At 37.6% G+C, this 12,660-nt stretch overlaps 1 protein-coding gene across 3 annotated transcripts in view; it reads right to left on the reverse strand.

Moving 5' to 3' along the window:
• The window catches only part of Pak (serine/threonine-protein kinase PAK 3-like protein), a 77,325-nt gene that overhangs the window by 37,926 nt on the left and 26,739 nt on the right, over positions 1-12,660 (reverse strand). For all 3 annotated transcript variants that reach the window (XM_067778417.1, XM_067778400.1, XM_067778409.1), the window contains 2 exons: positions 1,196-1,499; positions 983-1,137 (listed from right to left, as the gene is read on the reverse strand). In XM_067778417.1, the coding sequence (XP_067634518.1) occupies positions 983-1,137; positions 1,196-1,346 (306 nt within the window). In that variant the 5' untranslated portion in view covers positions 1,347-1,499. The remainder of the gene's footprint in view (positions 1-982; positions 1,138-1,195; positions 1,500-12,660) is intronic.

Consider the following 12,660-nt stretch of genomic DNA (forward strand, 5'->3'; position numbering starts at 1 on the left):
AGGCCTTAACACCAGTATGAAGTATGAATGTTGGGGATTAAGAGTTCAATACTCAGATCCCGAAAAGCTAGCTGATGAAGAAGTGAAATTCAGAAACATGGCCTAGTAACCATCGCCGTGTGTAAATTTTGTGATTTTGCACAACAATATTAAAAATAATAGGATAAAGTTTGGAATGATTTTAATCTAAATGCTTTGCAGTTCGAATTGCAATGTGAAACCAACGCCACTAACACCTATGCCTCTTTGGCCCAACCTTGTTGAAACTGTAGCACCATTTAACTTTTAGCCCGACTATCGCGGTAAAGTTTTTTGTTTGCTGATAATAAAGGGGCTCAGTGCTTGGTGGGTGAACCACTTTTTCATGTTAGCACAACATACATAAGTACATAGGTATGAATGCTCTTCATAATTTGTTCTTAATAACAAAAATAGAAAATCGAGTCCAAATATCCATTCGCTCTCAACCGACTCGAAAAATATTTGGAACCGCAATTCATAAGTTTCTGTGTAAAAAGATAACAACTAACTGATACTGATGTCGACAAAATACAGACCTTTTCTTGAAATGAATTTCGAGTCTCCCTAATTTTGTTAAAAAACTTTGTATCCCAATCCGAATAGCGGCTCTCACAAACAAAAAAGATGAAAATAAATGTCAAATTCGGATTCTGGTTGGGATATAAAATTTTCTAACAAAAGGATCGAGGAGGCTCGAAATTCATTTCAGACCTATGGCCCCATGGACAATATTGCTCAGTATGACCCATAGATTCAGAAACTGGATGTGCCTTTTCAACAATAAATTTGATGTAAAGCAGCATTTGCATTATGTAGTACGCATATACATACAAAACTTAAAAGCAGATGTGATAAATGCATAAATTAGCAGATTTGGAACAATGTACATGAAGGCAATTTGAATAAAAGTAAACTTAACGCTATTTGCTTAACTTTGATTATAGAGAATGTGCCAACTTACCGTAAATTCACCGGTGATCGCATCAAAACCCACATGTACAGTATGTTCGAAATTCGTGGGATATGATATATTCGGTTTGGAGTCTGTATGCGAAGGCTTTGAACCTTTTATTTTATTCTTCAGTGTCTTTTTCTTACGATCGGGATCATCAGGTTCTAAGAAAACAAGACAAATAATTTAAATGAAGTTCAATTTACTATTTAATAAACTAACCTTTAGGCAATGGGCGCATATCGACGGGCGGTCCATCACCGCTGCCACCGCCACCACCTCCAACGTTGATGGCGCCACCAACCCGGTCACCACCACGATTGCTCGTCAAACGTACAGGCGGTGCTGGTGGTTTGTCCTCCTCACTGGACATTTTTTGTTGTTGTTAAGTGTGAAGAAGGAGGTGGTAATGTTGTTAGTTTCGTAGTTTTGTCAATGAACGCGAATAGCTGCGATTCACCAACCGAACAATAATACACTAAATCGCAAAGCGTTTGGCCAGTAAGAACTGAACTGTTTGTTGTGTCTGAAAGTAAAAAATAAAACAAAATAATGGATAAAAAAGTGTATATTTGTATAAAATGTGTACATATGTATGTATAAAAATATATGTAAATTAGGCTTATATGTATATAGCGAACAATTAAACGTTTTTAGGCAGCAAATCAAAAGCCTTTTAAGTTATCATGTTTAAATTTATGCGTTGTTCTGGCTTTTATATACCATGCCTAAAAAAAAATGTGTTTTAAAAATCTAATCTTAATGAAATTCCGTTAGGTAATTTTTTAAGATTTTTTGGAAAGTTCTCGCCCGTAGGTGTTCCATGGAGTACTGTATACGTATAAGGATCAGTTGTGGTGTACTCTTACACTTTTTAAACACGTAAAAATTTTATTAAATTATTGCGTGTTGCTATGAAAGATATATTTTGGAATGTTCCGGAATGGCTAAATTTGCTGGTTCTTCTTTTTCATAAAGATTATTACATAGGTTTTAGTGAAGTTAAATCCCATTCATAACATTAAAAAACTGAAGGGTGCACTTACAGCGTTTTTGTTTGGAACTCCTCATATATATAAATGTGAGGGCCCACAACTGGGTATACAATTCTCGGTTTCATCCGAAGTTAGACTTCCTGATATTTTCATTCATTTTCAACGAAAGTTTACTCAATAGAACAATTCATTGAAGCTCATAAATGTCTCGTAAGCAAGGAAACCCCCTGAATAAAACAAATTTTCATAGAACTTTACGAGCTTTACCAGGCATTTTGTGAGTCTAGATAAATTAATATGATTTTTAATTTAATTTTTTATAAAATATGCTCGTTTTATCTATAAATTAATTTGTTTAAAATTAAAAAAAAAAAAGTTAAAAATGTTTGTCATATTTGATTTTGTTTTTTTTTTATTTTGCAAACAAGGTAATGAAATTAGAGCAATAACATGAAACCAAAATCAAACGAAAAACGCTACAAGGCGAAGGCGAACATTAGTATGTATTTTGATGACAAGTGGAAACGAAGAACGCTGACAAAAAAGTGTTAAATAATTAAATATATCACTCATAAATGTGGAATATGACCACAAAAACCAAATGCATGTAAACTAGGGTGGGTCGATTTGTATGGACGAAAGTTAGCCGATATCCCGCCATCGATTTTTCGATAGTATTTGTGATCAGGAAAAAAAGTTCCACTACGCATGGGTTGGATAGGGTATACATGAGAATTTTAAAATCAAATGAGAGTTTTTTTAGTAGGTCATGAAAAAAAAACTTAAAAATCAAAGTCGAAAAAAGTCAAAAAAATTAAATTTCGCAGGCTCGAAAATTAGTTTTTTGGGTATGCGTAGTGGAACTTTTTTTCCTGAGCCCAAATCCTATCGAAAAATCGATGGCGCGATGTCGGTTAATAAATCGACCCAGTCTAATGTACAAATATTTACAGTGTTGTTCAATACAATAAGAGCACAAGATATCGTTGGTTTGGGCAAAAAAACATGAACTAATTGCAAATAAGGTCCTGCACGAACCGAAAATTAAACGTTGCCAGACTTTATTTCCGTAATTTCGTATTAAGGTTAAATATGTGTATTATGTGGAAATAAATAGTTCATTGTTCCCCCTTATCCTGGACAGAGATATATGATTTCACAAAAGGGCGTTATGGGTTTTGCCAATTTGGCTGTTTTACTAACAAAATATAACGCCCTTCTTTATAAAGTTCGCTGTTCAACCCTGATCTGCATATTTGCTATTATTTGAATTTATCTAGAATTTTTTTTAACATTGGGAAAAAGTATAAAAAAATAAATGTAAGGCGCGATAACCTCCGAAGAGATCTAAGGCCGAGCTTCTCTTCCAATTTGCGTCGTGCTCCTCTTGATTTTTCCCTACAAATTGGTCGGACGGGACCTACATGTTTTATGCCGACTCCGAACGGCATCTGCAAGGCAGATGAGTTTTCACTGAGAGCTTTTCATGGCAGAAATACAATCGGAGCGCTTGCCAGACACTGCCGAGGGGCGACCCCGCTTAGAAAAATTTTCTTCTAATTGAAAAATCTTATTTCTAAAATTTTGATGTTGCTTTGCCCGGGAGTTGAACCCAGGGCATACGGTGTGATAGGCGGAGCACGCTACCATCACACCACGGTGGCCGCAAAAGTATAAGTCTTTGAAAAATGCAGTTAATATAAATTTATCCTACCCTTATCTTTGTGTCGAGTCCGTTACCAAATACTAAAAAAAAAATTCTAGTAAGAAAACGTGCACTTGATAACCAAAAAGCCATCAGTGGTGGTTAGGTTGAACTAGCCGGTCAATAAAGAAAGACCTCACATAGACTGAATGTGTCCATAGTGTTCCCAGAATTTGTTTGACGCCCAAACGCCCCAATCAGGCGCCAGTACATATGTTATAGAATAACTCCGTCCTCTTGGCAAATACTAGCAGTTTTCTAGGACCCAGCTTGATTGCTGCTTCAAGATCTGGCCGCCCCTAATAGCTGAAGCCTTGACCTGGCGAGCGCAGGACATGAACACAGAACGTGCTCAACCGTTTCTTCCTGCAGCTCACACTTCCTACACTTGCTGTACTGGCGAGACCTAACTTATAAGCATGTGACGCCAGAAGGCAGTGTTCAGGCAGTATGCCCATCGTGAGCCTTAAGTCTTCTCTCTTCAGAGATATGAGCCACTTTGTGAGTCTAATATCATAGGCTTTGCACATGATCTTAGAAATTTTGCAGCCCGGCGCTTTTGTACACGCCTTTCCTGCTTGATGAATCATATGCAACTCCTGTCTCCTTTTGATTTCTCCGAAACGGATTGGGACGTCTATCGTTGACTCAGCGAATGTTGCACCCTCCTTTGCCAACTCATCGGGCTTTTCGTTACCTTCTATCCCTTTATGACCGGGAACGCAGTATAGATGTATGGTCCGGCCTGAGCGAAGTTTTTCCAATGCTTCTTTGCATTCCAGAACACTTCTTGATGAAGTACTGTGTGAGATTATTGCCTTAATCCCAGCCTGACTATCATTATATAAATTGACGCGACTGCAGCTTAAGCACGCTTCCTCCAGAATTACTGCTGCTTTCTTCACTGCTATAATTTCCGCTTGAAAAACGCTGCAGTAATCTGGCAGCCTGTATGATCTACTTATTTCTGTGTCGACACAGTAAACAGCAGACCCAACCCCTTCCATTAATTTGGAACCATCCATATACACGTGTATAGCATGTTCTGCCATTTCTGCACCCGACACCAACCCTACAACTCAACTGTGGCCCCAATATTTCTTTCGAAGCTCAGGCACGGGACCATATATTCCGTTTGCCCGATATTAGATGGTGCTATACTGCGGTGACCATTAGGCCTGCAGTCAAGCTGCGCCGAGGCCTTAAGCCTTGTTGCCGTTGCTAATGCGATGTTTTTCGCCGTTAGGTCTGCAGGCAGGATGTGTAGAATGGCATGCAATGCTGCTGTCGGGATAGTGTTTAAGGCTCCCGTCATGCTAATAATTGATACTCTGAATACCCTCTAAAGTTGTTTCACTGAAAGAAATGGTGCTAGTAAAATCAACGAATCGGTTCTGTTGTTCTTGACTTAACGGAGATTCTGTGAAATTGATCTAATTATGGTTAATTCGACCGAGTTCTTTGTCAAGCGAACAAATTAGTTTAGTCATTTCAACAGAAGAGAAATTGTCGCTCTTAAGTTAGCAAAATCTTGTAAGCAATCTATCTGATTTTTCTGTTAACACAACTGATCTTACAAGTCATTTCAATGGCGATCAACTGTCAATACATGAGCAAATTTCAAAGAGAATTTTACGCTCACTGCGCTCTCTACTCTGTACTTATGACGATGGTGCCACTTGCTAAAAAAAAACACCAAAATAAACCATCAAATCGAAAAACCACACAAAATGGGAAAACAACAAAAAACTAGTTTTACAGTTATCAATACAAAACGACAAAAACCCTTTTTTGAATTTACTGTGCAAAATATTATGAGATACCGGGACACCTATCTGTCGGGTACACAAAATTGCGCCCTATTGTTGCAAAATTTTGCTTGAACGAACAGGATTTTTCCAAAGTTAGTAACATATTGTTCAAGTTTTTGTGAATTTTCACGAATCTAATAAGATAATAAAAAAACATTCTTTTTTAATGTAGATGTTTCCGACAAAATAAAAGTTTGAGGTATTTTTGGAAACGTTTCAACTTAAAGTGTTACGAAAATTAAACTTGCCGAATTACATGTAAAGTTACTCCAGTGCTGAATTACCGTCTTGCGATTTGATTCTTAACTTTTCTATAACTTACAAGTTCTCTTTTTATTAAAATGTTACTTCAAACATTTATACTACAAGTTTTGTTCGAAACAATCAAGTGTGGCAACTACATGCGAGAGAAAAAATTGAGAATGAGCTGAGCTGCAACTGAAAGAATTGAGAAGCAGTTTTGTGACTACTATTTTCATTTCTATATTCATATGTATGTATATTAAGCAAGCATGCGTATTTATGTATTCACATATTTACGTATTTATATGGAGGCCGCCGTGGTGTCATGGTAGCGTGCTCCGCCTACCACACCGAAGACCATGGGTTCACACCCCGGGCAAAGCAAATTTTAGAAAAAAGCTTTTTCAATTAGAAGAAAATTTTCTAAGCGGGGTCGCCCCTCTGCAGTGTTCGGCAAGCACTCCGAGTGTATTTCTGCCATGAAAACCTCTCAGTGAAAACTCATATGCCTTTCAGATGCCGTTCGTAGTCGGCATAAAACAAGTAGGTCCCGTCCCGCCAATTTGTAAGAAAAATTAAAAAGGAGCACGACGAAAATTGGAAGAGAAGTTCGGCCTAAAATCTCTTCGGAGGTTATCGCGCCTTACATTTATTTACATATTTATATGGCAACATAGGTACTTTCATACAAAGCTGTCGCAACAACTTTTTTTGTTCATTTGACTACTAAAACGGTCAATTACGAATCAACGATTTGTGCGCAGTTGATTTAACATCTTGTTGCGATGGATACAAATTGACAGAAATTTCGGTTGAATTGACCCGTATTTCGGTTGATTTTTACCAGTCTTTTTCTTTCAGTGTTGGTATACGTACTTTTTTGTGTGGCTGTTCACCAAACAAGAACCCCATTGTAAAGTAAGGGTTTGACAATTGCCGTAAATACCCAATGAGAGAGTTTGGGGGATAGGCTACACGACCTCTCTGAAGTTGGCAAGACAACTTTTACGTGGAAAAAAACTACCTATTGGGAAAATTGCCGTGAATTTGCCGTAATTTATCCGTGAAACAAAAAAATTTGCCGTGGCCATATTTTAGAAAATACAGGGTGGCACGCCAACTTCACGTGAAGTTAGCGTGCCACCCTCGGAAAACCACCTTAGAGACCAGCTAGGAAAATAATTCTTGCACACGAATTTGCCGTAAATTTGCCGTAGGTAAGTGGCATATTATATAATTTCGAAAAAATAAAATTTAACTTTTTTTATGATGCACCGCCAACTTCACGTGAAGTTAGCGTGCCACTTTTCGAAAACCACCTCAGACACCAGTTAGGAAAATAATTCTTGCACGTGAATTTGCCGTAAATTTGCCGTGAATTATCCGTGAAACAAAAAAATTTGCCGCGGTCACGTTTTAGAAAATACAGGGTGGCACGCTAACTTCACGTGAAGTTGGCGTGCCACCCTCAGACAACCATCTTAGAGGCCAACTAGAAAAATAATTCGTGCACACGAATTTGCCGTAAATTTGCCGTAGATAAGTGGCATATTTTATAAATTCGAAAAAAAAAAATTTCAAATTTTTTTTATGGTGCACCGCCAACTTCACGTGAAGTTAGCGTGCCACCCTCAGAAAACCACCTTAGAAGCCAGCTAGGAAAATAATTCTTGCACACGAATTTGCCGTAAATTTGCCGTAGATAAGTGGCATATTTTATAAATTCGGAAAAAGAAATTTCAAATTTTTTTTATAGTGCACCGCCAACTTCAAGTGAAGTTAGCGTGCCACGCTCAGAAAACCATCTTAGTGGCCAGCTAGGAAAATAATTCTTGCACACGAATTTGCCGTAAATTTGCCGTAGATAAGTGGCATAGATTTCAATTTTTTTTTATGGTGCACCGCCAACTTCACGAGAAGTTAGCGTGCCACCCTCAGAAAACCCCCTTAGCTAGGAAAATAATTCTTGCACATGAATTTGCCGTAAATTTGCCGCAGATAAGTGGCATATTTTATAAATTCGGAAAAAGAAATTTCAAAATTTTTTTTTTCGAATTTATAAAATATGCCCCACTTATCTACGGCAAATTTACGGCAAATTCGTGTGCAAGAATTATTTTCCTAGCTGGCCTCTAAGGTGGTTTTCTGAGGGTGGCACGCTAACTTCACGTGAAGTTGGCGGTGCACTATAAAAATATTTGAAATTTCTTTTTTCGAATTTATAAAATATGCCACTTATCTACGGCAAATTTACGGCAAATTCGTGTGCAAGAATTATTTTCCTAGCTGGCCTCTAAGGTGGTTTTCTGAGGGTGGCACGCTAACTTCACGTGAAGTTGGCGGTGCACCATAAAAAAAATTTGAAATTTTTTTTTTCGAATTTATAAAATATGCCACTTATCTACGGCAAATTTACGGCAAATTCGTGTGCAAGAATTATTTTTCTAGCTGGCATCTAAGGTGGTTTTCTGAGGGTTGCACGCCAACTTCACGTGAAGTTAGCGTGCTACCCTGTATTTTCTAAAACGTGGCCGCGGCAAATTTTTTTGTTTCACGGATAATTCACGGCAAATTTACGGCAAATTCACGTGCAAGAATTATTTTCCTAACTGGTGTCTGAGGTGGTTTTCGAAAAGTGGCACGCTAACTTCACGTGAAGTTGGCGGTGCACCATAAAAAAAAGTTAAATTTTATTTTTTCGAAATTATATAATATGCCACTTACCTACGGCAAATTTACGGCAAATTCGTGTGCAAGAATTATTTTCCTAGCTGGTCTCTAAGGTGGTTTTCCGAGGGTGGCACGCTAACTTCACGTGAAGTTGGCGTGCCACCCTGTATTTTCTAAAATATGGCCACGGCAAATTTTTTTGTTTCACGGATAAATTACGGCAAATTCACGGCAATTTTCCCAATAGGTAATTTTTTTCCACGTAAAAGTTGTCTTGCCAACTTCAGAGAGGTGGCTACACGTGCATCCTAGCATCCACTTGTATGCATAGAGTGCCGCGGAGGCTTTCTTCGCTCTCTCCTCCATATGGAGTTTCCACGACAACTTACTATCTAGTATAACTCCTAGATACTTCGTTCTATATTTTTCTTGCAGGGTTACCCCTCCAAGCTTAGGCTTAGTCCAATTAGGGACCTAATACTTCCTAGTAAATAATACTAGATAGGCTTTATCCGCGTTGGCGGTAACCCGACTTCAGATGCCCAGGCATGTACATGCCGAAGTGCCCGATCCATCAAAGAGCTGAGTGTTGTTAGGCATCTGCCGCTTATGATGCCGTAAGCTTGACTGGTCCTCCGTCGAACCGCCTAAGCAATTGATTTATAACCAGCGTCCGCAGCATTGGTGACAAAACCCCACCTTGTGGCGTTCCTCTGTTTACAGATTTCGTTGATTGCTCTTTTCGAGGCATTGTTGAAAGTTCCGACAATGTCCAGAAAAACACCTAGGGCATATCCCTAGTGTTCCAAGGCTTTCTCTTTATTCATAACCACCCTATGCAATGCAGTATCGACTGACTTCGCTTTGGTGTAAGCATGTTGTGCTGTATAGAATAATTCCTTGTTCATTTTTGATTTTATATACACATATATTAATCTATCTAGGATTTTGAGTAGAAAAGATGTCAAACTAATACGCCTCAGTCTCGCGGTTTCGCTGGAGCATTCTATGTCGGCACAGAAATTCTTCCATGAAACCCGCTCTGACCTGTTGATTTCACGCTTATAGATCCTCACCAGATCTCGTCCCAGCACTCCTCGCTCTCCGCAATTTTTGCCAGCTTAAAAATCTTGTTTACCTGCCCTCTAAGAAGACTCAGCTCCTTACTCCACCATGGTGGCTTTGCTTTCCCTTTGAATCTTCTCACAGGACAAGCCCTGTTGTACGCAGTTGTCAGCGACTTTGATAAGACGTTTTTGCACTCCTTCAACTCTTCTACGGTAACAACCTCTTTAGGCTGCCCCAGTCTTCCTCATACATCTTTCGGAAATTTATATCAGTGGTGGAACTCTGAAACTTTTCTAACGGCATTCGCCATTGCTATATTACGAATCGATAAATATAACGATTTCGATTTTCAGTAACAAAATTTTCTCGATATTTGTTAATTTAAAATCATTTCAATTTTCGCTAAATAATAGAAAAGTACTTAAATTTGTTTGATGGCATCCGCTGTGGAGCCACTTTATATGCATTTAAACTCAATAACCTTTTTAGCGATGTCGAAACTGAGTTAGTGAATAACACAGTTGTTATCGGAAAGGACAGCAATTTTCTTCACTATTTTGTTTACTTATACATACAAATGATAAAGGTCTCTTAAGTTAGCCCAACCTTTTCAGTCTAATGTTAATTTGATACGGGTTAATTAAATTTATTACACTTGTATTTCAAAAAATATCGAGGGTTGGGCTAGCTTAAGTTTAAGCTAGCATTAGATATTTTGCAAATTAATAACGTCTCGTTTTTTGATTGTGCATATGGGTTGGGCTAGCTTAAGAGACCTAAAGGATAACTTGAGGAAAATCTAAAATCAGTTCTGATTCCAATGAGGTACGAATTTTAAACATTAGTTTAGGTTTTATTGGAGTATTCAACGATTTTAATACAGACAACAAAAAATGAAGAAGTACAAACTACCTTACATTTTTCTTTTGAATTTTATCTGCTTTTAAAATCGGTCGTTACATTAAAAAAAAATATATGTTGACTAAAAATGGTCAAATTGGAATAAAATGAAACTTCAATGGCTTTGTTATATTCGTGCGCTTTTGAACGCAAAATTATTAATGCCTTCTTAAAGCCCTGTCACATAATATTTTTTATGCAGCATCGTGCGCTTACAGATGAGTAGATAGCATGTATGTATGTTTTTCCATCGAGAGCTACAAATGGCGATAGCAATAGTGACATGCAAAATTAGCTAGCTCTCAACTTTTGTTGCAAGCAAAGCATAAGAAGAAGAACTTTAAACATGTTTCGTTTATGGATGCTTCAAGACTCTGCAAGTGTGATTATTTTTACTCTCTACCAACATTTTTCACAATTAAAATCCGCATTTTAAGAAATGAACAGCAGAAAAAAAAAATATTAGTATTTTTCTTGTATAGTGAGAATGTTTATAACAGTGCTTCGCGAAATTTCTTTTAAATGAATGAGCCAGCCGAAATAAGTTTCAACTGCTAAGCCTGAAGTTATACAAACACAACATCTTGTGACGATGTTCGCTTTTGTATCAAAACTCAAGAACATGAGGAAAGCGGGGAACGCTACCAAAACACTACGGCGGACGCCTTATTTCCAAAAGCTTTTAAAAGGACAACATTTTTGATGAATTGGACTCCAAAATTGCATACTTAAAAAGCTTAATAAAATTCCAAATAACAATGCGGAGATTTTCATAAAGGTTTTTAAAAGCATCTTAAGTTTTTGTTTAAATTGAGGAAAAAAACTTATAAAATTTGCTGCTATTGTTTTAAACGCAGATGTACATATGTACATATGTATTGTATAAAAGGTTTGTGGTAGAATAACTTCGGCTGTTGGGTAAAAACGAAATATTCGGTTGCATCAAAATGGAAAACAGGGTAGCCTAGACCGAAAAAAATTAGATTCGTATTACCCTGAACCTCAGCAACATCATAACACCGATAATACAATGAAATGAAAAGCCGCAACATTTGTGGTAGCCAGAAATGGCAATAACTTTTGTTGGCGCAAAACGATCTCCGACGTTATTCTTCCGGTTGGCTTTGAAAATCAAGAGAAATCCACGACACGTCTAAAGTGGGCGGCATACATAAATAAAAGAATCAACAAAAACATGAATGTACATTGAAAACGCACACACAAATTATATAAAATTAACTCATGAAAAATCTAAACGCGCAATGCAATGTGGCAAACAGCAGCGTGGCCTCCGGCGGGCGGGTGGCGCACGCCACAAGATCAACAGTGGCGACCACGTACATTAGGTGACAAGAGTGTGGGAGCGTTGAATTGCAGCAACAAGCAAGCGAGAGGTATTGCAGTTAAATTAAAGATTTTATACGGCAGACACGAAAATCCAAAAATTAAGAACTTAACATCAACCCACACGGCTAAAAATACGAACACAACAAGAAATTATAAAAAATAGCAAAGAAGATGAAAAAGCAATATATATGTACATACATGCATACTAAAGTGGTTTGGAGCATAACGGTAGGAAAGGTGGAGGAATGAATGACGTGGAATTGATGGTGGCGGATGATTTACTCAATCCCGAAGCAGTTTAGCTATGCCACTATTTTGAAAAATGTGAACTCTTTTAACAATCAACGGGATGGCGAGCTAATTCAGGATTTGCTGTAAGAATATTAAAATAAAGCAAGTAAATGTGTCTAAGTTCGGGTGTAACTTAAATACTTAGATGAGAGCTTCTATTGTATATTATAAATATTCTTCTTTATAAAAGAATTAAGTGTACTGAGTTTAGAGCTAGGCTCTCAGAACATAGAATAATGATTGCTCCAAAAGGGAGCGGTCCCACGCCCATTTCCAAAATGTTTTTATTTATTAATTTTCTTGTTAAAAGTACACTTTAAAAATAAAATCATATTTAGCATCAGAGAAAAATATAAAAATTATATTTGTAGTAGATATTTAACCTACCATAGGTGAGAATGCGTACATGGGAACTTCCTACACTTCCACTTCCCAATGTCCATTGTGAATGTCCTCGGTGAATGCCGAGTGGCTCGCAATCGTCGATCCTGATACTTCCTAAAAAGTCTTTAATAAACAACTTCCTTTTCCATATGAATTTAAGTATGAGTGGAGAATCCATCGCCTTACCTCCGCTGACCTGTCCAAAAACCATCCGCGCGGAATTATGGCTCGTCTTGTTTGCAGTACTGAATATTGTCCGAGAAAGCGTTGATC

This window comes from Eurosta solidaginis, chromosome 1, assembly GCF_040869045.1.
Source record: "Eurosta solidaginis isolate ZX-2024a chromosome 1, ASM4086904v1, whole genome shotgun sequence".
Lineage (NCBI taxonomy): Eukaryota > Metazoa > Arthropoda > Insecta > Diptera > Tephritidae > Eurosta > Eurosta solidaginis.